Source organism: Neofelis nebulosa, chromosome 3 (genome assembly GCF_028018385.1).
Source record: "Neofelis nebulosa isolate mNeoNeb1 chromosome 3, mNeoNeb1.pri, whole genome shotgun sequence".
Lineage (NCBI taxonomy): Eukaryota > Metazoa > Chordata > Mammalia > Carnivora > Felidae > Neofelis > Neofelis nebulosa.
Window position 1 is genome coordinate 172,292,723 of NC_080784.1, and position 24,663 is coordinate 172,317,385.

The 24,663-nt window shown below is 38.8% G+C and overlaps 1 protein-coding gene across 13 annotated transcripts in view; it reads right to left on the reverse strand.

Moving 5' to 3' along the window:
* The window catches only part of LIMCH1 (LIM and calponin homology domains 1), a 330,554-nt gene that overhangs the window by 32,261 nt on the left and 273,630 nt on the right, over positions 1-24,663 (reverse strand). For all 13 annotated transcript variants that reach the window (XM_058722742.1, XM_058722745.1, XM_058722746.1 and 10 more), the window contains 4 exons: positions 21,339-21,554; positions 6,365-6,455; positions 4,584-4,747; positions 206-311 (listed from right to left, as the gene is read on the reverse strand). In XM_058722742.1, the coding sequence (XP_058578725.1) occupies positions 206-311; positions 4,584-4,747; positions 6,365-6,455; positions 21,339-21,554 (577 nt within the window). The remainder of the gene's footprint in view (positions 1-205; positions 312-4,583; positions 4,748-6,364; positions 6,456-21,338; positions 21,555-24,663) is intronic.

The window sequence follows — 24,663 nt, forward strand, 5'->3', positions numbered from 1 at the left end:
GGTTTCTGGCTGGGCCACATAGACAGTGCGATCCCAGATTTCCATTCTGAAGTTATTTAATTTAGCCACCACGGATTCTTGCAAACACCATGGCTAAAGGGATGTTAACATAAAGGAGGTAGTCTTCCTTTAAAATAAAGAATATTTTACTGCAGATGGGCCCAGGAGAACAGGCAGAGCTAATAAAATATTTCTTTTATTTTACCTTGAGAATTGAGATTTGGCAAATGTAATTGGTTGGTTTCAGGCATTTTGTCCAGAAATGGATACGTCAGGGTTGCTTCTGGCTCTGGCGATTTTGGCTTTCCCACCTGGATCACGGGCAACAAACAGAAACATTCTAATATTTTCCATTAAAAATTGCACAGGTGAAATACAATTTAAGAACCATAGCTATTACATAAGTCAATAAACCCAAATGTTTAACTTTTAAATGGAAAATTTTGCCCCTTCCCCAAAACTCTTTTGTGTTTTCTACATTAATATAGAGGCCTGGGGTGCCTGGGTGGCTCAGTAGTTTAAGCGTCCAACTTCCGCTCAGTTCATGATCTCATGGTCTGTGAGGTCAAGACCCACATTGGGATCTGTGCTGATAGCTCAGAGCCTGGAGCCTGCTTTGGATTCCATGTGTCCCTCTCTCTCTCTCTCACACTCACTCACTCACTCACTCACTCAATAAATAAATAAATAAATAAATAAATAAATATTAAAAAAATAGAGAGAGGCCAATTTTTTTTCAGAGAAATCAAACTAGAGCATAGAAGTATGATGATCACTTTTCTCCAAACCCAGAAGATAATATTCTATCTTTGGGATTATACACCATTCTGTACTATTTTCTGATCAATCAACCACATATCCTCTTCTTGGTACTCCATAATACTGATTTTGTAACATCAGAAAGTGAGATGCTCCACATAAGATAAAATAAATCTTACTATGTAAGTGCTGAGTATTAAAATAATATCACCTTCTAGTGGACATTATTCTCAAGACAGTACACCACCCTCCCACAAACTTATGCAGAGCACATTAAAGGCAATATATTTTGCTTGTTGACAAAGAAGTGTCGTTTTAAATAACTACCATCCACTAGTGTCCTAGCAATGGTGCCATTAGGGGATTGTTGAGGCAGATTAGACCACTTGTCCTTATGGCAAATAGTTTCAAAATTTTAAGCTTTATGAATTCTTCTGTTTGCTTTGTAGAAATAGATTGTTTTCTTCTTATTGTTATCTAATTTTATTTTGTTTTTCCCCAATCTGAATGGCTTTGGGCAGAAGAAGCACCTTCCTTCTGACTTATTGCTTCCAATCAACTGAAAGACCAGATTACTAAACTGATGTCTAAAACAAGAGTCAGTAGACTCCGAGCAAAGATCAGAAGGATGGGCATGGCTATATCAGTTCGCGTCCCTTCGGCTGCTTACAGGACTTGCTTGGGTTCACTCTGGCTAGTGGCTATGTTCCCAGTAGACTAACTTGATAGCAAACAGGGCAAGTCAGGCTGTAGAGCATTTGTTTCATCATAAGCTGACCTCTGATTTGGTTCTCAGGATGATTTCATGCCTATAATTTCTTCTTAGTAGGATTTTATTTTTCTTTATGAATAATATATTTGGCCCTAATGGAATCTTGAAGAAAACAGTTAATCACTTCATTCTGCATTGCAGAGGTCAACCAGATGTCCCAATGAACTTCAATGTTAAAAATACAGCAAAGGCTAAGGCTTACACTTACCAAAGTTGACAAGCCCCAAATCTTAACCTTATACCATTTCCTCCATAGTTGAGACTGACAAAAAAAGTGTTTCAGTCATGCTCAGTTGTAAATGAATGTTACTAGCAGAAATGCCTCAAATCACCACTATGTAAAAAGGTCAGCCCATGTGCATGAACACTTTGTTTTATAAAGGTAACACTCTCAAGAGAAGTCAGAAAACAAAAGCTGCTGCAACCATAGTGATGACCTTTCTCCTTTCCCCTAAGTGTTAACTCCACAGTATGGAAAATAGAGGGGAGGGATTCTTATGGTGTACGAAAAGCGTTGGGATCCAAAACCATTATTGCATCTGCTAACCAACTAGTAGAGATTCTTAATCTGGAGTCCACAGAACAGAATTTAAGGGGTTTATCTCCTTGATAGCACTTAGTACATAGGAAAACATGGTAATCTTGTGTATTTTATACTTTTAAGAATATTATCTTGAGAATACTGTTTACCAGATGCCAAAGGGTCTGGTAAACACACACACACACACACACACACACACACACACACACACAGAGTTAAGAACCCCTGAAAACAGTGTTTTCCATAGTAGGGTAGACATGACCCTGGTGGTCTAAAGATGGACCACACAGATGAGGTTAGGCAGATGAGATATGCAGATTAATACTTTTTAGTTATTGTGTTTCCTTTGTTTCATAAAAAAATATTTTTTAGTGATGAGACAGTTTTCCTTCCGGTTTAGACTTAAGTGGGAAAAAAGTTAATTTGGAAGAATAAAAATGAAATAATGGCTACAAGCGTCATGTGGATAAAGCAAATCTGCAAAGGTGGGAAATCCTGTCTGCCCCCAACGTTTTCCTATGGTTTAGTTCCTACTTTCAGACCTCTAGACCATTCTTTAATCCTCCATGTATAAAAATGAGGAATAACTGGAGTCTGAAATCCCCCAAAGGCATCAAGACAATAGGCATTTTTGACGTTCTACCTAGGACACAGCACTGTCCTCTCCATAAGGCCCACGGCTGTATCTTGTTTGCTGTTGAAACCCAGTGTTTAGTACAGTGCCTGGCTTAGAGTAGGTGCACAGTCAATACAGGCTGAGTAAATGACGAATGAATTGGAACTAGAAGTGGTAAAAATGTCCAATCCAAATTTAGGGTTAATTCTTTTTTTTTTTTCAACGTTTTTTTTTTGTTTTTTGTTTTTTTTTTAAATTTTTGGGACAGAGAGAGACAGAGCATGAACGGGGGAGGGGCAGAGAGAGAGGGAGACACAGAATCGGAAACAGGCTCCAGGCTCCGAGCCATCAGCCCAGAGCCTGACGCGGGGCTCGAACTCACGGACCGCGAGATCGTGACCTGGCTGAAGTCGGACGCTTAACCGACTGCGCCACCCAGGCGCCCCTAGGGTTAATTCTTAAAGCTGGAATGTCACCACATACAGTATGCCAGTGTGCAAGCCCATGGCTGTCTGTGTTGGTGGCCCTCTTGGAATCACCAGGGGAGCTTTTAAAAATACAGATGCCTGGGACCTTCCCTCAGCAATTCTGATTTATTTGATATGGAGCATGCTTGGTATTTTTTGAATTCTAAAGGGTAGCTGAGGTTGAGAGCAACTGGAATAAAGACGAAGACTTTTGAGACTGTGCCTGAAAACAAACCAAATTAGTATGAATGAGATGAGACTCTAAACAAGGAAGAAATTTAATAAAAACAAGACATTAAAACTCATTATATCAGAAAAATAATTTTCTAGTTTCCTCGTTGTGCAAGTCCAGAGGCATCAGAAGTATCATTGCTATAAAAACAGGTAAATGTGAGAGAATATTTAGTAAGCTGCAGATAAGCAAGCTTAGGCCCATTACATTTTTCTTTTAACTATATAACTGCATAATTAAAAATTATTTGAAATAAAATTTAAAAGATGTTGACTGAATATATACAAACCAATATGTATCAATTGCTACCAGTAGAGGTAGGTTTCAGTGGCTATCTCTCTTTATTTCTTTTAAAAAAAATTTTTTTTTTTAACGTTTATTTATTTTTGATACAGAGAGAGACAGAGCATGAATGGGGGAGGGTCAGAGAGAGGGAGACACAGAATCTGAAACAGGCTCCAGGCTCTGAGCTGTCAGCACAGAGCCCGACACGGGGCTCGAACTCACAGACCATGAGATGGTGACCTGAGCCAAAGTCGGCCGCTTAACCGACTGAGCCACCCAGGCACCCTCTCTTGCTTTATTTCTATTTTTTAATTTATATATTATTTTTTATATGTTTACATATATTATTTGACAGATTTGTCATGTATTTACAGGTACATTACTATAAATATACATATAAGTTTTAAAAAATGCGTAGCTACAGAATGAATGGTTGTGGCCTCCCAAAATTCATATGTTGAAATCCTAACCCTTGAGATAGTGGTATTAAGAGGTGATTCGTATAAAAAGAGACTCAAAAGAGCTCCCTCGCGCTACCCAACAAATGAGGGCACTGCAAGAAAGTCATCCGTGAACTGGGAAGTGGGTCCTCACCAGACACCTTGATCTTGGAGTTCTAGCCTCCAGAACTGTGAGAAGTAAATGTCTGTTATTTACAAGCCACCCAGCCTGTGGTAGTCTGCTATAGCAGCCCAAGTGACTTAATGTGTGTATCTTTCTATACGCATTTCATTTTTTTTAAAGAAAGAACATGTAGTATATTTGCATTTAGAAGAAAATACAGATTAAAGATAGGAATAGATTCAGAGAGAAAATAAATCCTCATTATGAACAAGCGCCACTGATATAAGTTCCCTTCATAAGCCAGCTACAACATGAAGCCACACTAATTTGGACACTGTGTACCTCACCTTTTGTGACAGCACCAACTCCACCTTTCCACTCATTTCATTTTCCAGCTTCTTCTGGTCATTTTCTTCTGGCACGTCATTCTTCAGTCGGGGGCTGGAGGAAAACTCCACAAAGGGCACAGTCGGGCTGGACCGAGTCACAGTTGTTGTAAAATGCTGTGGCTCTGAAATGGAGTTACATTCAGAAACATAAAAAAGAAGGACATCCCATGAAGGACCATTTCCCCTGCACTGCCATGAAATACATCCAATACGTATCCTGCCCTGGGCCGTAAGAAGTTGGATTACAGTGTGACGAGAGTTATAAAGAGGCTGAGATGCCAGAATTGGCCAGTCTCTTTCAAGACATTAAAAAGAAATCAAGCAACATAAGACACATAAAGAAGCCCACCATGAAAAATTTAAGTTCTTAGTAAGAGTCAGTTTCCATATGAAGAGCATGACATGAGACAAAATGTTGACACAAAATATTATGGAAGGTGGGTTGGATGAGAGAATACTTATAGACCCTTTCTTTCCAAATGACTGAGTGGCAGCTTGACTCTTTCTTTTGAATTTCAATGCCCCTTTTAACCGTTACATTTTCATAATTGAAATGTGTTAATGAGTGTGTGGTATATATAATGCAGTGAAAACAAGGTGTTCTCGGATATATATGGAAGAATTAGGTATACTCTAGAGTGGGGGGCATATCAAAATGTGGAGGTGCAATCTATTTGGAAAAAGCACATGCTAAAATTTGTAATAATGGTATTTAATTTATTAAGAAAAAAAAATTTAATGTTTATTTGTTTTTGAGAGAGAAACAGAGACAGAGCATGAGCAGGGCAGTGGCAGAGAGAGGGAGACACAGAATCCGAAGCAGACTCCAGGCTCTGAGCTGTCAGCACAGAGCCCGACACGGGGCTCAGAACTCATGGACCACAAGATCATGACCTGAGCCGAAGTCGGAGGCTTAACCAACTGAGCCACCCAGGCACCCCTATTTAATTTATTTTAAAATGCCACTTTAGGTGTGCCTGGGTGGCTCAGTCAGTCAAGTGTCTGACTTTTGATTTTTCATGGTCATGAGATTGAGCCCCTCATTGGGCTCTGTGCTGAGCGTGGAGCCTGTTTAAGATTCTTTCTCTCTCTCTCTTTCCCATTCCCTCTCTCTTTCTCTCTCCCTCCCTCCCTCCCTCAGCTCCTTCTCAGCTTGTGCATGCACCCTCTCTGTCTCAAAAATAAAATAAAATAAAATAAAATAAAATAAAATAAAATAAAATAAAATATAAAATAAAATGAAATAAAATAATAAAATAAAATGCCATTTAAAAATGATTTGGTATTAGAAGAGGGTGGGCAGTTTCTATGTTTGCAAAAACAAAAAAATTACTTTATTAAACTGTCTGCCAGCTTTATCATTTTAGTGTCTATTTTGATAACGTATTTTTGGTTTATATCTTATCTATTGATATTATGTGTATTAAAATATGACCCCTAGTTATTAGCATAATTGTTTTTGGAAACATAATCTTTATGATGATGGAGATACACTTTCAAAAAAACCAAGAAATACCACAGTAGCAAAGATGTATGGGCTCCTGTTTCTGTAGCCAGATAAATCCTACGGTCAGGATTTCCCCAGGAAGTCTCTAGGTGGCAGCACAGTCACACCCAATTGTAGAGCCTTGACTCTACCTACATCTCTCAGATCAGTGGGAGAAATTCTTGACTCTATTTGCATCGTATCTTAACAGTTATCACGATTTCCTTTAAAACTAGTCTGTTAGGAAACGAACCTGGTGAGGCAAGTTCTGTATTCCCTTTCTGTGTTTCTTTGCCATCATTCTCATCTTCTTGACTGTTGGGTTCAGTTTCTTCAGTGGTTTCCTGAAAAAAAAAAAAAAAAAAAGATTTTTTTTCCCCCTTTGACTAAATTATCCCTTTGGTAGTTCTAAAAGACAAAAGATTTCTTTCTTTCTTTTTGAAGAGGAATTTTTAGGCCAATGAGGTAAACGGCCTGTATGAACTCATTCTTTTCAATTTCCTAGGCAGCTTTACGGTGAAAGGCTGGATTGGCTGGAAGGAGATACACTGTGAAGGAGGAGAGGGCCATTATGAGGTCACACGTGCCCACCGCACCCCCACCCTTTCTTACTGTCTCAGATGCACATCCCACTTTCCCTTTCCCATCACCACTGAGTTTTCAAAATCATAGTCACTACCTACTTGCTCCCACATGCCTTTAAAGTTGGCTTAGGGTCATATCACCGTGGGAAAAAAAATTTCAAGGTTACAATTAACCTTCCCATAGCTTGTCTTCAGCACAGATGCCTATGACTCTTAGCACTGTGGATTTTACTCCTGGTGTTCTTTTTCTTCCTGGGGTTTCAAGAACTGTCTATTACCAATTTCTCTCATGCTCTCTCCTCTTCTCTGACTCGTTCTTACTCCTTTTCATCTCATCAAAATATGGGTCATTTCTAAAAATTTCAACTATTTTCCATCACCTGTGCTGAATCACTCTCAAATGTATCAATTATTCTCAAGCACTCACCGTTACGTTCTCTATCCATATATGAATTGTTCTTTCACCTCCAGCCCTGAGAGTTCATCAAAGCTTCAGTCTAGCACATTGATGTCATGGTAAATGGCTCACACTAGACATGCTAAAAGTTACCTTAAAATAAGCTCTGCCTCTAAATCTGACTATTTCTGTTTATGGCATCACATGAAAAAACTCTTAAAAACTTTTTTTTAAACATTTATTCAATTTTGAAAGACAGAGAGAGACAGGGTGTGAGCAGGGGAGGGGCAGAGAGAGAGGGAGACACAGAACCCAAAGCAGGCTCCTGGCTCTGAGCTGTCAGCACAGAGCCCAACATGGGGCTTGAACCCACGGACCGTGAGATCATGACCTGAGCCGAAGTCGGACACTTAACCAACTGAGTCACCCAGGTGCCCCCACACAAAAAAATTCTTAAGTGTTTTCTGATTCATATCTCACAACTGCCCATCATTTGTCAAGTCCTGCTAAGGTTCTAACACAATCCTTTTCATATCCATCTCTTCCTTACTGTTTCTATAAGCGAGGGCCTGGGTTTATCCTTGACTCCTTTGTCCTTCCACTAAAGGGTCTCTGATTTGGATCTTTCTGTCTACTCCACTTGGCACATCACCATGATGTTCACCTCTTTCGGTAGTACTTTAGTAAATCACTTTTATGCCTGTGTTCCTCTCCTTCAGAAGCACTTCATTTTATCTGTTTTATGCTTCATAAAAGTTATGATGTCAAAAAAATTTGCAACAACCTAAATGTCCAACAACTGGGGAATGGGTGAATGGATTACAGTATGTCCTTAGAAGGAAGTATTATGCAGTCGTAAAAAAGGGTATTGAACAATTGTTAATGATATGTGAAATACTTGTCATCTAATGTTAAGTCAAAACATGTAAAACATATATTCAGTATGATGCTTATAATCTACATATGTAAGATTTTATATATGCTATATGTATACACAAATATACCTGCTAATACATATATGAAAGTATACATAAAAAGACAGTAAGGAAATATACTAAAATGCTAACAGTGATTATTTTTAATGTGCTTAAATTTGGATGACTTTTCTTTATAAATATATTTTCTGTTTTCTAAAATGTTCTCCAATAACTATGTATTGCTTCTGTAATCAGAAAACAGTATCACTATAATTTTATGTTATCTTTACTTGGGAGTCAGTTGATTCCAGAGTGATTCCAAAATTCTCCCACTGATATTATAGTACTTGCTTGACAAAAATGAATGAAAGGATAATTAAATACTGGCTAGAATATACCTCAACAACCAAATTGAATAAATTAATGACTATTGTGTTTTTTGGTAATAGTATCTTATTGTGAAGGGCTAAAGAATTTTAAAAATATGTATAAAATAATAAATTTTAATAGGTTTTAAGATAAATATTAAAATTGGCTTCAGAAAAGTCATTATTAAATGCTTTATAAAACATTCCCATAGGTTCTCAGAAAGCTATGAATTTATTGGTCTAAGTATATATATTTTATTCATAAATCAAAATTTGCTTTTCAACTAACCAAAATGACCCATATTTTGATGAGATGAAAGTTAATATAGTGGTGGAAACTGTTATTGAATTCTTTAAGAGCAAAGAAATTTTATGAAAGAATGCAAGAATTGTTCAATATATGCAAATCAAAAATGTGATATACCACATTAATAAAATGAAGGATAAAAATCATGTGATCATCTCAATAGATGCAGAAAAAGCATTTGACAAAATTCAACATCTTTTCATGATAAAAGCTCTCAACAAATTAGTTACAGAAGAATGTGCCCAAATACAATAAAGGCCATACTTGACAAGCCCACAACTAACATCGTACTTAATGGTGAAAAGCTCAAAGCTTTTCCTCTAGGATCAGCAACAAGACAGGATTTCCACTCTCCCCACTTCTATTCAACATACTCCTGGAAGTCCTAACCAGAGCCAGTAGGCAAGAAAAAGAAATAAAAGGCATCCAAAGAGGAAAGAAAGAAGTAAAATTATTTCTGTTTGGAGATGACATGATCTTATATATAGAAAAAGCTAAAGACTCCACATACACACACACACACACACACACACACTACTACTACTACTACTACTACTACTATTAGAACTAATAAATGAATTCAGTTAAGTTGCAGGATACAAAATCAATATACAACTATCCAAAAAAGAAGAAAACAATCTCATTTACAATAGCATCAAAAAGGAGAAGATACTTAGAAATAAATTTAACCAACGTGAGAGATCTGTACACTGAAAACTATAAAACCCTGATGAAAGAATTGAAGAAGACAGAAATAAGTGGAAAGATAGCTTGTGTTTGTGGATTGGAAGAATTAATATTGTTAAAATGCCCACATTACTCAAAGCGATCTACAGATTCAACGGAATCCCTATCAAAATTCCAGTGGCATTATTCACAAAAATTAAAAAAAAAAACCCTAAAATTCATATGGAATGTTAGAAGATCCCAAATAGCTAAAGCCATCTTGAGCAAGAAGAGCAAAGCTGGAGGCATCATACTTTCTGATTTCAAACTATATTAGCAAGCTACAGTAATCAAAACCATGGTACTGGCATAAACACAGGCACACAGATCAATGGAACAGAGCAGAGAGCCCAGAAACCAACCCACACTTTTACAGTCAACTAATTTTTGACAAAGGCACAGCACTAAGAACACACACTGGGTAAAGAATAGTTTTTTCAATAAATGGGGTCGGGAAAACTGGGTCTCTACATGCAAAAGAGTGAAATTTGATTCTTATCTTACACCATACACAAAAAACAATGTCTAATTGGATGAAAGACTTTAATGTAAGATTTGAAACTGTAAAACTCCTAGAAGAAAGCAGGGAGAAAGCTCCTTGGCATTGATCTTGGAAATTATTTTTTTGGATTTGGCACAAAAAGCACAGGCAACAAAAGCAAAAATAAACAAATGGGACTACAACAAACTAAAAGATTTCTCCACCGCAAAGGAGATAATTAACAAAATGAAAGGGTAATCTATAGCTTGGGGGAAAAAAACTGCAAATCATTTATCCAATAAGGAATTAATGTCCAAAATATATAAGGGATTCTTACAACTTCACAGTTGGGGGGGGGGGGGCGGGGAGAGAAAAGCAAATAATCCCATTAAAAATAGTTAAAAGACCCAAACAGACAATCCAGAGAAGGTATACAAATGGCCGACAGGTACACGAAAAGATGCTCAACATTACTAATCATCAGGCAAATCAAAACCGCAATGAGATATCACCTCACACCGGTTAGGGATGGCTATAATTAAAAAGTCAAAACATAGCAAGTGTTGTCGAGGATATGAAAAAAGGAAATTATTGTGCACTGTTGGTGGGAATGTAAGTTGGTACAGCCATTGTGGAAAATAGTGTGGAGACTCCCCCCCAAATTAAAAATAGAACCATCATATGATGTAGCAATTTCACTTCTGGTTATATAGCCAAGGAAAATGAAATCAGTATCTCAAAGAGTTATCTGTACTCACATGTTCGTTGCAGCTTTATTCATAATAGCCAAGATATGGAAACAGCTTAAATGCCAATGGATAGATGGATAAAGAAAATGTGATATGTAAATATTACATTATATGTATAATGAAGTACACAAATAAAATGTGATATGTTAATATTATATACAAGTTGATCATATGTATACATATAATTTGTATATATATGCAAATAAATATCTATCTCTAGCTACCTATATACACACATACGGACATACACACACAGTGGAATATTACTGAGCCACAAGAAGGAAGGAAATCTTGCCATTTGCAACATGGATGGGCCTGGAGAACATTACACTAAGTGAAATCAGCCAGACGTAGATAAATAACGCATGATCTCAGTTATATGTGGAATCTAAAAAATAAAAATTAAAAAAGCCAAACTTGTAGTAACAGAGAGTAGAGTGGTAGTTACCAGAGGCTGGGGTATGGGGTACAAGGGGAGGGGAAAACAAAGGAGAATGGTTGTTGCCAGGGTCTGATGGCAGGGGTATCATGGGAAGTCATTGTTTAATGGCTACAGAGTTTTGGTTTTGCAAGAGGAAAAAAAGAGTTCTGAAGATGGATGGCAGTGATGGTTACACAACACTATGGATGTACTTAATACCACTGAAGTATATGTATGAAAATGGTTAAGATAGTAAATTTTATGCTATGTGTATTTTACCACAATAAAAAAAATTGGAAAAAATTGGAAAAACCACTGTAAAAAAATTGTTGCCAAATTTTCTAAGTTTAAAAAAAAAACACAAAGCAACTTCAGGCAACAAGCCTTTCAAGCTTTCTAAGAGATTTTACAATAGTGTCTACTGGCAAAATGTGTTTTTTCTTTTGGAGAATGGGGTGATTTTGAAATCCTCAGAATTAGATGGGCATTTTCTAATGATGGATCACCATGTCAATTCTGAAAGAACATAATATTAAATTAAAATACACGTTTAAAACCCTAGGCAGGAAATAAGCATCATATTTTTATTATTTGATGGATTTTGTAACTTTTTACTACATTAACAAGCCTGAGTTGAATCCCTTTAAAGAGACCTAATGAATGAAAATAGTCAAGGAAACCAAAGTCTCTTTTATTATGTACGTATATGTTGTGTGTGTTTACATTGTTATATGAATGACTGACATGATAGCAGCATTTGAAGACGAACCAGCCTAGCATTACAAAAGAGTAAGTTAGGTTTTATAATTTAACATGCTTCCCCCGCCATACACATAGAAATATTAATACGTGATAGTACTTTTGTCTTATGATGTCAATATATAAAATGCCATCAGAAATACTGATTTTTAGGTCGCCCCCAAATTGATTAGATTATAGAAGTCTATCTGAGATTGGGAATCAAATTTGGAGATTTAAATACTGACGAATAATGCTTTTGAGAACACTAGTGTTTCCAATTACTAAAAAAAAAAATTAACTACAAAAACCAGGCCAAAGCCTCCCTGCTCCAAAAACGAACAACGAAACAGGCATGGTTTATTAAACCTCAGATGCCAGCAATTTTAAGTTGTATTATTTTAGGTACTACTGAGAAAGAAAATATACTGTCTGTTAAGTATGATATACCGATTGTAAGATATATACCGATTTAGAAACGTTCCAATGTGGAAAGCGTGCCACTTGGAATCAAGGAAATAATTCATGAAGTCCTTTGCACATAATTTATAATGCAAAGGAGACAAAATCCTCAAGCACTCCTTCACTAAGGATTATTTTACTAGCACATCACATTCCAGGAAGATTTTACTTATGCATGACCAATGGAGAACTTCCATTTCCAAGAATGCTCACACTTCTGAAAGCATTTCTATATGGCTAAACACTCAAATACTGAGTTCCCAGATGACCCTATTTTTCTTCCCTTAAAATGATGCTTTAAAGGTTACATCTTGTAGTCACAATACTTGCGGCATTTACCATGTATCAGCACTGTTGGGGCATCTGACGTGGATTATTTCATTTGATTCTCAGAGCAAGCTTATAAAGGTATGTATCGATATGATTCTCTTTATACAGGTGTGGAAACTGAGGCCCAGGAGGCTGTGGCTTACTCAGGGTCACACTGCTAGTAAGCCGGGGAGGTGGGAACCCTACCCGGTGCTGATAACCCCAGTGCTCCATTCTCTACCTCCACATTGTCCCCAGGTATTTAAAGGTTTTGATCACTAAGAAGCAATCTAAGAGGGGTGTCTCGGTGGCCCAGTAGGTTAAGCGTCCGACTTCAGCTCAGGTCATGATCTCACGGTTCATGAGTTTGAGCCCTGCATCAGGCTCTCTGCTGTCAGAGCCCACTTCGTATCTTCTTTTTCCCCTCTCTCTCTGCTCCTCCCCCGCTCACACGCTCAAAAATAAATAAACATTTAAAAAAATGTAAAAAAAGCAATCTAAGAACCTGAGAGTCCCCAAGTTTATTGCTGAAATCGTTCAAACTGCCTTTTCCATTCCCTTTCTTTTTCATCCATTCTTCCTCATTCTTTCCATTCTACTTCTCATCCATTTGTCCTGCAAACGATGAAAACTCTCCGGAATCTCTCAGGAGAGGAGGCAATTTAGCTAAGTCTCTACTCCCAAGGGCAGCTTGGGACCAGAAAGCCCCCAGCCACCACCCCATCTTGGGGCTTTCCATCAGCCCCGGTTCTGAGGGGTCAGGGATGCTCACAGCAGAGTATCTGGCATAGAGCAGATATGTAATCCATGTTAGGTAAGCAAATATTCTGTGCATTATTTATGGAACTTATACTCTCCAGCTTATTTTAAAGACATGCTAGTCACCCAAATCAGGCGATTAACTAGCAAAATATTCAGGATAAATTAAGAGAAAAAGCAAGCTGTGACACAATTTAAATAACATTAACCCACTTAAAAAATATTTTATATGTACTGAGAAAAAGAGGAGAAGGAGACACATTTGAAAAAGAATCTTAGGGGGTGCCTGGGTGGCTCAGTCGGTTAAGCATCCGACTCTTGGTTTCAGCTCAGGTCATGATCTCGCAGTTCGTGAGTTCGAGCCCCGCATTGGGTTCTCCGCTGGTCGTGTGGAGTCTGCTTGGGATTCTCTCTCTCCCTCTCTCTCTCTGACCCTCCCTGCTAGTTCTCTCTCTCTCTCCCTCTCCCCCTCCTCTCTAAGAAATAAACTAAAAAAATTAGAAAAAATAAAGAAGAATCTTAGTATCCATTTACGAGTGGCTGGAAGCAGTACATAGTTTCTATTTTCTTTATACCTTTCTGTGTTCTGCAATATGTAGAGACCACAGTTGGCTCTTGAACAAAGGTGGCGTTAAGGGTGCTGATCCCTTCACACAATCAAAAATTCACATGTAACTTTTGATTCTTTAAAAGCTTAACTACTAATAGCCTATCGATAACCAGAAGCCTTAGCAATAACATAAACAGTCAATTAATACATATTTTGCATGTTACATGTATTATATGCCGTATTCTTGTTTTTAAAGTTTATTTTCTTTTTTTGAAAGACAGAGTAAGTGGGGAGGGGCAGAGAGACAGAGGGAGACACAGAATCCCAAGTAGGCTCCAGGCTCTGAGCTGTCAGTACAGAGCCCAATGAGGGACTCAAGCCCACAAACTGTGAGATCATGACTTGAGCTGAAGTCAGACACTTAACTGACTGAGCCACCTAGGTGTTCCTATACTGTATTCTTAAAATAAAGTAAGCTAGAGAAAAGAAAATGTTACTAAGAAAATTACATGGAAGGGAAAATATGTACAGCACTATACTGTATTTATCAGAAAAAATCCACATACACATGGACTGGTACAGCTGCAAACACGTTGTTCGGGTCAACTGTGTATATAATCAAGGGAAATCCCCAAAGATAGTTTAATTAACTTGTGTCTGGATACTGCATCTTGAAGGTTTGTTATTTTTGTACTCACATCACTATTTCAAAGGAAATGAGTTCAAAATTGGCAGTTTTAACCACTACTGATAGACTTAGAAATTTGCCTGAAACAAACCTTGCCTTGCTGGAAAATTCACTTTCTGACCCATACTTTCCTTCAGTTACAGCTAAACAGAGAGAGGTCTTTAATTCTCCAAACAGAACACTGTTCAAGAATGAAAACAAGTAAATAAGAATGGACTCCTGGGCCTGAATAAATGAACGCACAGAAAGGTTGCTGGGGCCTAAGCCAGGAATGAGCTTCTCCTGGACTGAGAACTTGATCCATCCAAACTAGGTCTGGGGCCAGACTTGGCCTTGAGGCCGCAGGTGGGAGGTAGCCGATTCCTGGCCCAAGAGGAACAAGGTCTAGCCACAAAATCTACCTAGCATCTGGCTGCTCATTCTCACAAGGATCTGATTGGTGGATTGGCCCAGAGAGTGACACTAGAGAAGGAACTGGAAACGTGAAGCACGAGAGCAAAAATTGTGCTGAGACCCAGAGCCTGGGTGGTCCTGTTTCCAGGACAGAGGAAGAATGAGAAGCTGGACTGATCATTTAACCTCCATGGGTTGGAAGATGTGATACCCAACGTCCTTTCCTGAGCTTCTATTCTGTGACTGAGTGATTTCCTGGCTTCAGTCTCGAATAACTTCTCTGGACAGAGGCCTGGAAAATCTGTCTATTTATGTCTTGGTACCGTGAGCCAGGTGCCACAGATGTGGTGCATGTGTTTCCCCTTTCACTTTTAAACCTCTAAGTATCTATTTTCAGTGGATTGAAAGAGGATCCACGTGAAGAATCAGACTCTCCATTCCTTGAACTTTTTCTTTTTGCCTTAAACTTTTCAAACCAACAGGTAAGATGGGCCAGCTTTGATTTTTTAAATTATCTTTGATGTATACTTTTTTGAAGCCTGTCACTGCTTCTGTACCTAAATGTCTTTAATGATTTTAAAAGGGCCTTAAATTGAACACTCTTACAATTACTTCTAGATGGAGAAAAACAGTTTCTAAAGAAAAAACTCTGACGACATTTGACATCTAAAAGGAATTTGCAGTTGGTCTCAGTTGTAAGGAAAACAGCACCTACTCAAATGCCTTCCCCTTGCTCTCACTGCAAAATGAAATGTTTCAAGAAAGATCTGATTGTCTGTTTTCCTGGATCAGAAAACATTAGTAAAGTACTACATTTTCAAGAGGAAGGCCTAAAGCTGATGTTTTCAAGGCTGAAAAAACAGACCTACCTACCTTATTACTTAGTTTGAGAAAAGCAGATGAGGTAGTCTGGATACCTACTGGTGAAGTTTGGCCCTTCTTGGTCAAGGAGGGAGAACTGCCACAAATCTGGTAAGAAGGTGCTGGCCAGCAGGGGGCGCCTGCCTGGCACCACCTGCAATGAGTTGGCAAGTGGGAGCTGATCAGCAGGATCTAGGTGGCAGAGGCAAGCCAGAATTGGGGAAGGGGGAATAATAGAAGGAGCAAAAAGGGCTGCGGAAGAATCACACGAGCATCTGCAAAGGCGATCACCTTCTGGAAAAAGCTATTCACATCTGCGTGTTTCTTAGTGAATTATAGCTGGAAAGGCTGACAAGCTGAGTTGGACGATGACAAGGAATTCATGTCATTTGTTTGAAATGCACACCTGTGCAAGAGGGAGGGTAATTTTGACGATCTTGCTCTAACTGAAAAAACTTTATACCTCCTTAACCTTTTGGGGCTTCTGAAAAACATATTGTAATTTTCTCCCATTTGTTCTTTGACCATATTAAAAATAACTTAAGGACACCTCTGTCTGTGAGTCGTCCTGACATTATGCCAAATGCTCTTTATACATACATTCTCACAATAACCACCAGATGCATATACTATTATCTCCCTTATTTTAAATATAAACTGAGGCGCAGGTGGGGTTAGATCTTTGACCTACTGCATGGAGTATTCTAGGTGTTTTAGGAAATGGTCATTTTTGGTACCACTGAGGAAGGAAGAAATTTAAATACAAATACAACTCACAGTGGGTCAAGAAAACACTGGACTAGCTTTGATGGAGACATAAACGTCATTGTGTAGGTTACTAAACAGAATAAATTCATCATCAGAGAAGAAGAACTTCCAAATTATTTTCTAATCCTGGATTCTAGGAGTCTGCATTTGTGCTATGACATGATTTAATTACAGAAGCCAATATACTAAAATGCAAAAAAAAAAAAGGTGCTAGGCTTTTGCTGGGAAATATCTTAGGGATATCAGGTAAGGTCACAGGAGACAGGATCCATCTGTTTGGAGGATATAGCATCCTACTCACCCTCATCACCTCTTAGCCCTGTGACCACCTCCCCCCACCTTGGAATCTTCTCATGGGTTCCTCCCCACTGTCCATGCTTTTGCTTCCGCTATTCCCAACATGAGGAATAGCCTCCTCCATTCCAATGCAAATCCCGCTCTTGAGTTCGAGATTCAAAACCCACATCTCACACAAAACCTTTCCCACTAAGCGCAAACAATAGTGATCTTACTTGTTCTTTGCAATCTTATACCCTTCTAGCCTGCCGACCCTATTGTCTACCACTTAAGCAAATATTATTTTATATACTTTTCTGGTTGCTTTATGAAAACTGCCTTCCTGGCATGTTTTTGAGTTTCTTTTCCTGTCTCAAAAATGGGGCAGAGGGCAGTCCTTAAATCATGCTTCTTGGTTAACAGGCAACCATTGGCAAGGTAACTGCCATCACAGTCTCATTATCTTAAAGGTGATTCAACGGAGGATGATCTGGAGTTTGCTGGTATTGACAGATACAGCCAGAGCATTAAAAAAAAAAAATAATAATAGCAAGCCTCACTTAATTTGGGATCTATTTCTAAAGTGAGAGAGCCATGGTCCCAAGAGTTTTCAATGAGAAAGATGAGGTAGAAATGAGCCAAAGAGATGCCATAATATTGTACAAAAGTGGTCATGCTGGCCCAAGATGCTGATGCTCCAACCTCACCCTGTCCCCCCCACCCCCCCCGGAGGCCTGCGATCACCCTTCTCTGCTACTCTGCCTCCACGGTCTGAATTAACGCTCCTGCCCACTGCCGCTATGCCCTTTGAACGGTTCCAGCTTGCCTTGGAGAGCCGTGACATTTTAGTGGTGGGTGAGGCTAACTCCTCTGTAAAGAGTGTATCTGTTGGGAGTGCAGTTTTTGGAAGAAAGACACCATTTAAACAGAACACTATTCCTTTGACAACCCCACAGAATGGGGCAAATGAATTAGAAACAGCAAATCAAGTCCAAGCTGGTATCAAGCCTGGGGAGACTGTGAAGCGCAGTGCCCTGTTTTAAGCCGGCTGCCATATTTTGCCATGACCAATGAATTCCATCACTTCAACAGGAATACACTGGCTGTTAACACAGTCAAGAAATGCTTTTCTTGGAATACGGTGAAGGAAGTAAAATGAGCAGTAAGTTTATTGGAGAAGAGATTCTTTTAAAATGACTCTTCGGACAACACACTCAGAATGGAAAACTTTTGGTGTCATACGTTGTAAGAGAGCATGAAGAGTGTTTTAATAATGAGCCAACATCTTGTGTCATATAGCTAACAACTTGGCTTAGACTCTAACAGATATATACAGGTAGTTATCTACCCAGAAAATAACGTAAGAGCCGCTGACATAGTTTATTCAAGAGCCAGAGGTACCAGAGCCAGGGTAAATAAATGCCACTTCCTATTCACAACCACTAGGACTTATTGAACTAGAAATTACTCCAAAACTAGGCAGTTTTTCCAAGTAAGAGATACTTGGACAACAAAGGAAGAGACTCCCAGGCTTTTCCATGAGTTTGGGCCTGCATCCTGAGACTGCCCAGGATCAGACTGGTTCGGGGGAAGAGACCACCTGGCCACCTTGTGTTTGGAATTTTCCTTGTTACACTGTGTAAATTTCTGAAATAACATGATTTCTTTCAGAGCATCTAATTTTGCTTCTCTTAAACCAAGATACTTTTGGGGATATGCAATCAATGTGAAATATTTCAATCCATTTTCTCTTTGCCTTTAGGGAGTTTTACTACTATTACAGTGGAAAATGCCTGTCATTAAAAGAGAACAAGCTATTTTTTTAATATGCTCATTGTGAAAGTAAAAAAAAATTACTATTACCAAGAATGGGTATATATATATATATATATATATATATATATATATACACACATATGTATATATATGGCATGTATATATATATACCTATTCTTGATAATAGTAATTTTATCAAATATATATAATAGTAACTTTATCAAGTATATATAATTTAAATATATATATTTATTTAACATTTTCTTATTGTTGAGGGACAGAGATGAGCAGGGGAGGGGCAGAGAGAGAGAGGGAGACACAGAATCTGAAGCAGGCTCCAGGTTCCGAGCTGTCAGCACAGAGCCCGACGTGGGGCTTGAACCCACAAACCATGAGATCATGGCCTGAGCTGAAGTCAGACGCTTAACCGACTGAGCCATCCAGGTGTCCCAGGAATGAGTATATTTTTAAAGGGAGGCTCTACTGCTCTAAAACCAAACAACTTCCGTTTTCTTCTTTAGGAGTCTTCTACTTAAGGTCATAAGTAAAGTTTTTTTTTCCTTCCAAAGCGTTAAAAATTTAGAACAAGAGAGATTAAATAGTTGGTTTAGGGAGTTTAGGCATTACACACCATCTAATCTCTTCACTTAATCCTTTAACTTCTATCAGGAATAAAATCCATTCATCCACAAGCAGGGTTTCCCCCAAATTCAAATAACAAAATGGTGGGGGAAGAAATGGTGAGAGGCAGAAAGTAGACACGTTCCTGATAGCAGAGCGCTCAGGATTTGTGTTTATAATTAATCTGCCGGGCCTTGGTAAGCCCTGTGTACCTCCGTTATGTGGCAGGTGTCATGGGATGAGCATAGCGCCAACACTGTTGCTTTTCCAAAGTACGATGAGAAAGAGCTGAGCTCCACACTATGTGCAAAGGCCCTGTGACCTGACGGCATAGTCAAATTGAGTCATGGAAAGGTATTTATGAAAGGAACTTAAACTTGCTTCTCATTAAGTGTGGCAAAGATAAATAAGAACAGAATTACTAACTGTCCTAGAAAAGCAATTCTACCACTGTAATGCCTAATTAATTCTAGAAGCATCTAATTTACAGGCATATGTTTGACTCTACCAGTAAAGTTTCCATGCTAGTAGCAAAACTCACTATTTCATCTTATGATAATTGGTAAAAACTCTTCAGAGATGATAACATTTACACAAATGAAAAGTGAAATGAAATTCCAGGTTGACAGACTCAGCATTTGCCTGGATCACAAAACTTTGCTCCTGGAGACCAGTAAACACATTTCCCTGGTGAGGAAATTATTTTGGTTTATTCCAATTTGAAACTCTTTCATAGGATTTGAGCACTGTGGGGAAGAATTAGATCCTCTCAGCTCCTCTGAGAAAGAACACTTTATTCTTCAAAAGACAAATCCCAGAATGAAATTGGACCATTATCTTACACCATATACAAAAATAAACTCAAAATGGACTGAAGGCTTAAATGTAAGACCTAAAAGCATAATATGCTCAGAAGAAATTATGGACAGTAAGTTCTTTGACATTTGTCTTAGCAGTATTTGTTTGGACCAGTCTCCTTAGGCTAGGGAAACAAAACTAAAATTAAAAAAATGGGATTACATCAAACTAAAAAGCTTTTGCACAGAGAAGGAAACCGTCAACAAAACCAAAAGGCAACCTACTGAATGGGAGAAGTTATTTGTAAGTCATACATCTGATATGGGGTTAATATCTGAAATATATAAGGGATTTACATGACTTAATATCAAAAAAACCAAAGTGGTTAAAAAATGTTCAGAGGACTTGAATAGACATTTTTCCAAAGAAGACTTACAGATGGACAACAGGCACATAAAAAGAGGCTCAGCATCGCTCATTAGGGAAATTCGAATCAAAACCACAATATCACCTCACTCTTATCAGACTGACTACTACCAATAAGACAAAAAATAAGAATTGGCAAGGATGTAGAGAAACGGGAACATCTGCACACTGTTGGCGGGAATGTGAATGGTACAGCCACTGTGGAAAACAGTATGGAGGTTACTCAAAAAGTTAAAAATAGAACTACCTTATGACCCGGCAACTGCACTACTAGGTACTTACCCAAAGGATACAAAAATACTGATTTGAAGGGATACACGCACCCCAATGTCTATAACAGCATTATCAACAACAGCCAAACTATGGAAAGGGCCCAAATGTCTATCAGTTGATGAATGCATAAAGACGATGTGATATATATTCACCAAAAGGAATGAAATCTTGCCATTTGCAACAATGTGGATCGAACGGGAGTATATTACGCTAAGCGAAATAAGTCAGTCAGTGAAAGACAAATATCATACTATGTCACTCATATGTGGAACTTAAGAAACACAACAGATGAACAAAGGGGAAGGGAAAGAAAAATAAGATAAAAACAGAGAGGGAGGCAAACCATGAGACTCTTAAACACAGAGAACAAGCTGAAGGTTGCTGAAGGGGAGGTGGGCGGGGGGATGGGCTAAATGGGTGATGGGGATTTAGGGGGCACTTGTTGCGATGAGCACTGGGTGTTGTATGTAAGTGATGAATCACTGACTTCCGCTCCTGAAACCAATACTTATTTTTAAAAAGACATTCTTTCACAGTGGAATGATCCCAAAAAGGAAAAAAAAAGAAGTCTGCTCTTACTCTCAGTTCTTGGGGAACAGAATTTGGCTTCTTTATGTTGATCTCAATGCTATTGTTGTCTTGTTTGAGTTCCACTGGGGACCCATCCACTCTGGCCACACCTTCAAACATCTGGGATTTGGTTAACGAGGAGGCAAGTACCACTGTGGGACTCTCTCTTTCCTTCTCCTTGTCACCATGAACTGTTTCTCCATTCACACTGACTTTCCCATCTACCTATAAAAAACACAGTGAACAAAAAACACAAGCTATTCCCCAATGAAAGACTATAACAAAAGAACACATTCAGAGTCACGGTAAAACATTATCACTTAATAATCAGGATCCAACCAAAAGTAAGGCCTCTCAAATGCTTCCATTGGCTCTGGAAATTAGGGTCCCCATAAATGACCTCTTTAAGGACCTCTTTTATTTATTTTTATTTTTTAAAGTTATTTATTTATTTATTTATTTATTTTTAATTCTTTTTAACATTTATTTATTACTGAGAGACAGAGACAGAGCACGAGCAGGGGAGGGGCAAAGAGAGGGGGAGACACAGAATCCCAAGCAGGCTCCAGGCTCCGAGCTGTCAGCACAGAGCCCGACGCGGGGCTTGAACTCACAAACTGTGAGATCATGACCCGAGCTGAAATCAGACGCTTAACTGACTGAGCCATCCAGGTGCCCCTAGTTTACAATTTTTTTTAACGTTTATTTATTATTGAGAGACAGAGAGAGACAGAGCATGGGCATTGGAGGGGCAGAGAGAGAGGGAGACACAGAATCTGAAGCAGGCTCCAGGCTCCGAGCTGTCAGCACAGAGCCCAATGGGGACTTGAATTCAAGAACCGTGAGATCGTGACCTGAGCCAAAGTCAGACACTTAACCAACTGAGCCACCCAGGTGCCCAGAACCTCTTTTAAAATTCATCAATCTTCTCGGGCCACTTCACTTTGGGTTAAATTTCCTGTTCACTTGGTCTCTGCTCTCATTTTAAAGTATAGAAAATTAAAGAATCTTAAGTATAAATACATGTCACATATTTGGGTTGCAGTGTACTTCTTCATTCAAGTTCTGATTACTATTCCACAGTTTTGAGATTTTTTTTTCTGATTATCATATAAATTAGGTAGGACCCACCTCAGCTCAGGAAACTTCTATAGGTTATTCTGTGGTAAGGGGGCAATGGGTACATTTTTGGAAGCTAACACGGAGGGCAGGGGGCCTGATACTATGCTATATTACAGTGAATCCCTATTTCCAGTTAATTTTACAATCCCAATTTTTCCAAGAACAAAAGGCCATCACATTAAAATATTTTTGTTTTGTACCCATGTGTAGGGAAGGTGGTAAAAGCAAGAAAGGAGGAGCAGAGAGGGTGGTTAGTCTGGCTTCTTGAAAGGCACCTAGAACCCTCCGTCTTAAAGTCTGGGGCAATATACACAGTGGTTATAAGAGGAAGCTGCAGTCAGACAGTCTAAGACTCAATCCTGGCTCTACCATTTAAAAACCACATAATCCTCAACAAGTGTCTTATCCTCTGTGCTCAGATTCCTCATCTATAAACTTTTATAATGGCATCTCCCTGATTGTGCTGTTGAGGGGATTTTATGGGTTAACATATGTACAGAGTTTACAACAATATCTGGCACAATTTATGTATATAAACATTAGCCATTATTATTACTAGGCCTTCTAAAATCTTTCAAGAGGAATAATGGAAGGTCAGATATTAGTTAGGGTTTATTTACCTTAAGCCTGTGGCTTAAAGAATCTATTGTCTGTGATCCATAAGAAAGAAACTTAAATCACAACTGAGCACACCCACATAACTATAGCTGAAATAGGGGTTTTGCAAAATACTTTTTACCTTTATTTTATGTGATGCACTATTTTTTTTTTTTTTGTATTCTATTTTACTTTATTAAAAAATGCTAGGGGCACCTGGGTGGCTCGGTTGGTTAGGCGACTGACTTCGGCTCAGGTCATGATCTTGCAGTTTGTGAGTTCAAGCCCCGCATCGGCTCTGTGCTGACAGCCGAGTACCTGGAGCCTGCTTCAGATTCTGTGTCTTCCCCTCTCTCTACCCCTCCCCTGCTCACGTTCTGTGTCTCTCTGTCTCTCAATAATAAATAAATGGTAAAGAAAAATTTTAAAAAATGCTAATACTAAGCCACTAAATTGATTTCATAACCTGGCAACAGGTAATAATTCTCACTTTGAAAAACACTGGCTTAAACTATTTCACTTGATTTTCCTTTACTCTTAATTCTGTTGTACTACGAAACTAAGCCTGTATTCTCTGTCTCCCTCATCCCACTGCCCTACCCACATGAGCGCGCGCGCACACACACACACACACACACACACACACACACGTACCCCTTAGCTTCTACCCTGGCATTATCTGGTAACAACTTTCCATTTATATACTACCTTTGACCATAACTGGGTTCACCCACTGAGTGGTGGGGCTGTGAATGGGGCTGATAGCCATAAATGCCTATGATGAGTCAAGGGTTCATTGGTGGTCAAGAGTGAACCCCAGCTCTAAAAAGATCTCTACTTAAGTTCTTCTCCCCATTCCTCCATGAATGCTCTTCCTGAGACCTTTGACACTGTTTTGCCACAATGGTGAGAGACAGGGATTCCTCAGGGCCAAAGTCTTGCCATAAAGTCATCTATCAAAATTCTTCTGTTTAAATGATCACCTTGCACTATTTATATAAAGAAAGGGAAATGGACATCTACATTATCTGATCGGATGCTTTGGATACCAAGTTAAATAAACGTATTATCTACCCCTGTTCTGGGCCACCTCAATATCAAATCTTCCTTCATGAAACATCACAGATAGTTCATGGTCACGAGCCCTAGGTGAAGGAGACCTGGTGTAGTACTTAGGTGGGATATTGAGCATGTATGGGGACATGATTATCTATATGTGAGCCTGCCTGATGAGTGGCTCATTTTCTCAAGGAACATTCATGTATTTATTCAATAAGAACTTGGTGAGTGCCTACTATTTCCCAGGTCCCTATGCCAGGCTCTTAGGAAGAAGCTGTGAACAACAAAGACACAGCTCCAGCCCTTCAGGGGACACACATCTCTATTCAACCCAGATGAGACATCCAGGGTACTTTCCTTTTGTTCTGGCAAAGGCTAAAGCACAGATATTTAAGATCCATTCTGAGTTATGTAAGCAATAGTCAGAAAGTATATACTTTGGTTCCCTCTGAAATTCAACAGGAAGATACATGACATCACATTGCTCAATTAGTTTAGCTGAGCAAACTTTCTTCACAGTCATGTGCCCTTGTCTCCTGGTGATGAAGTCCACCTC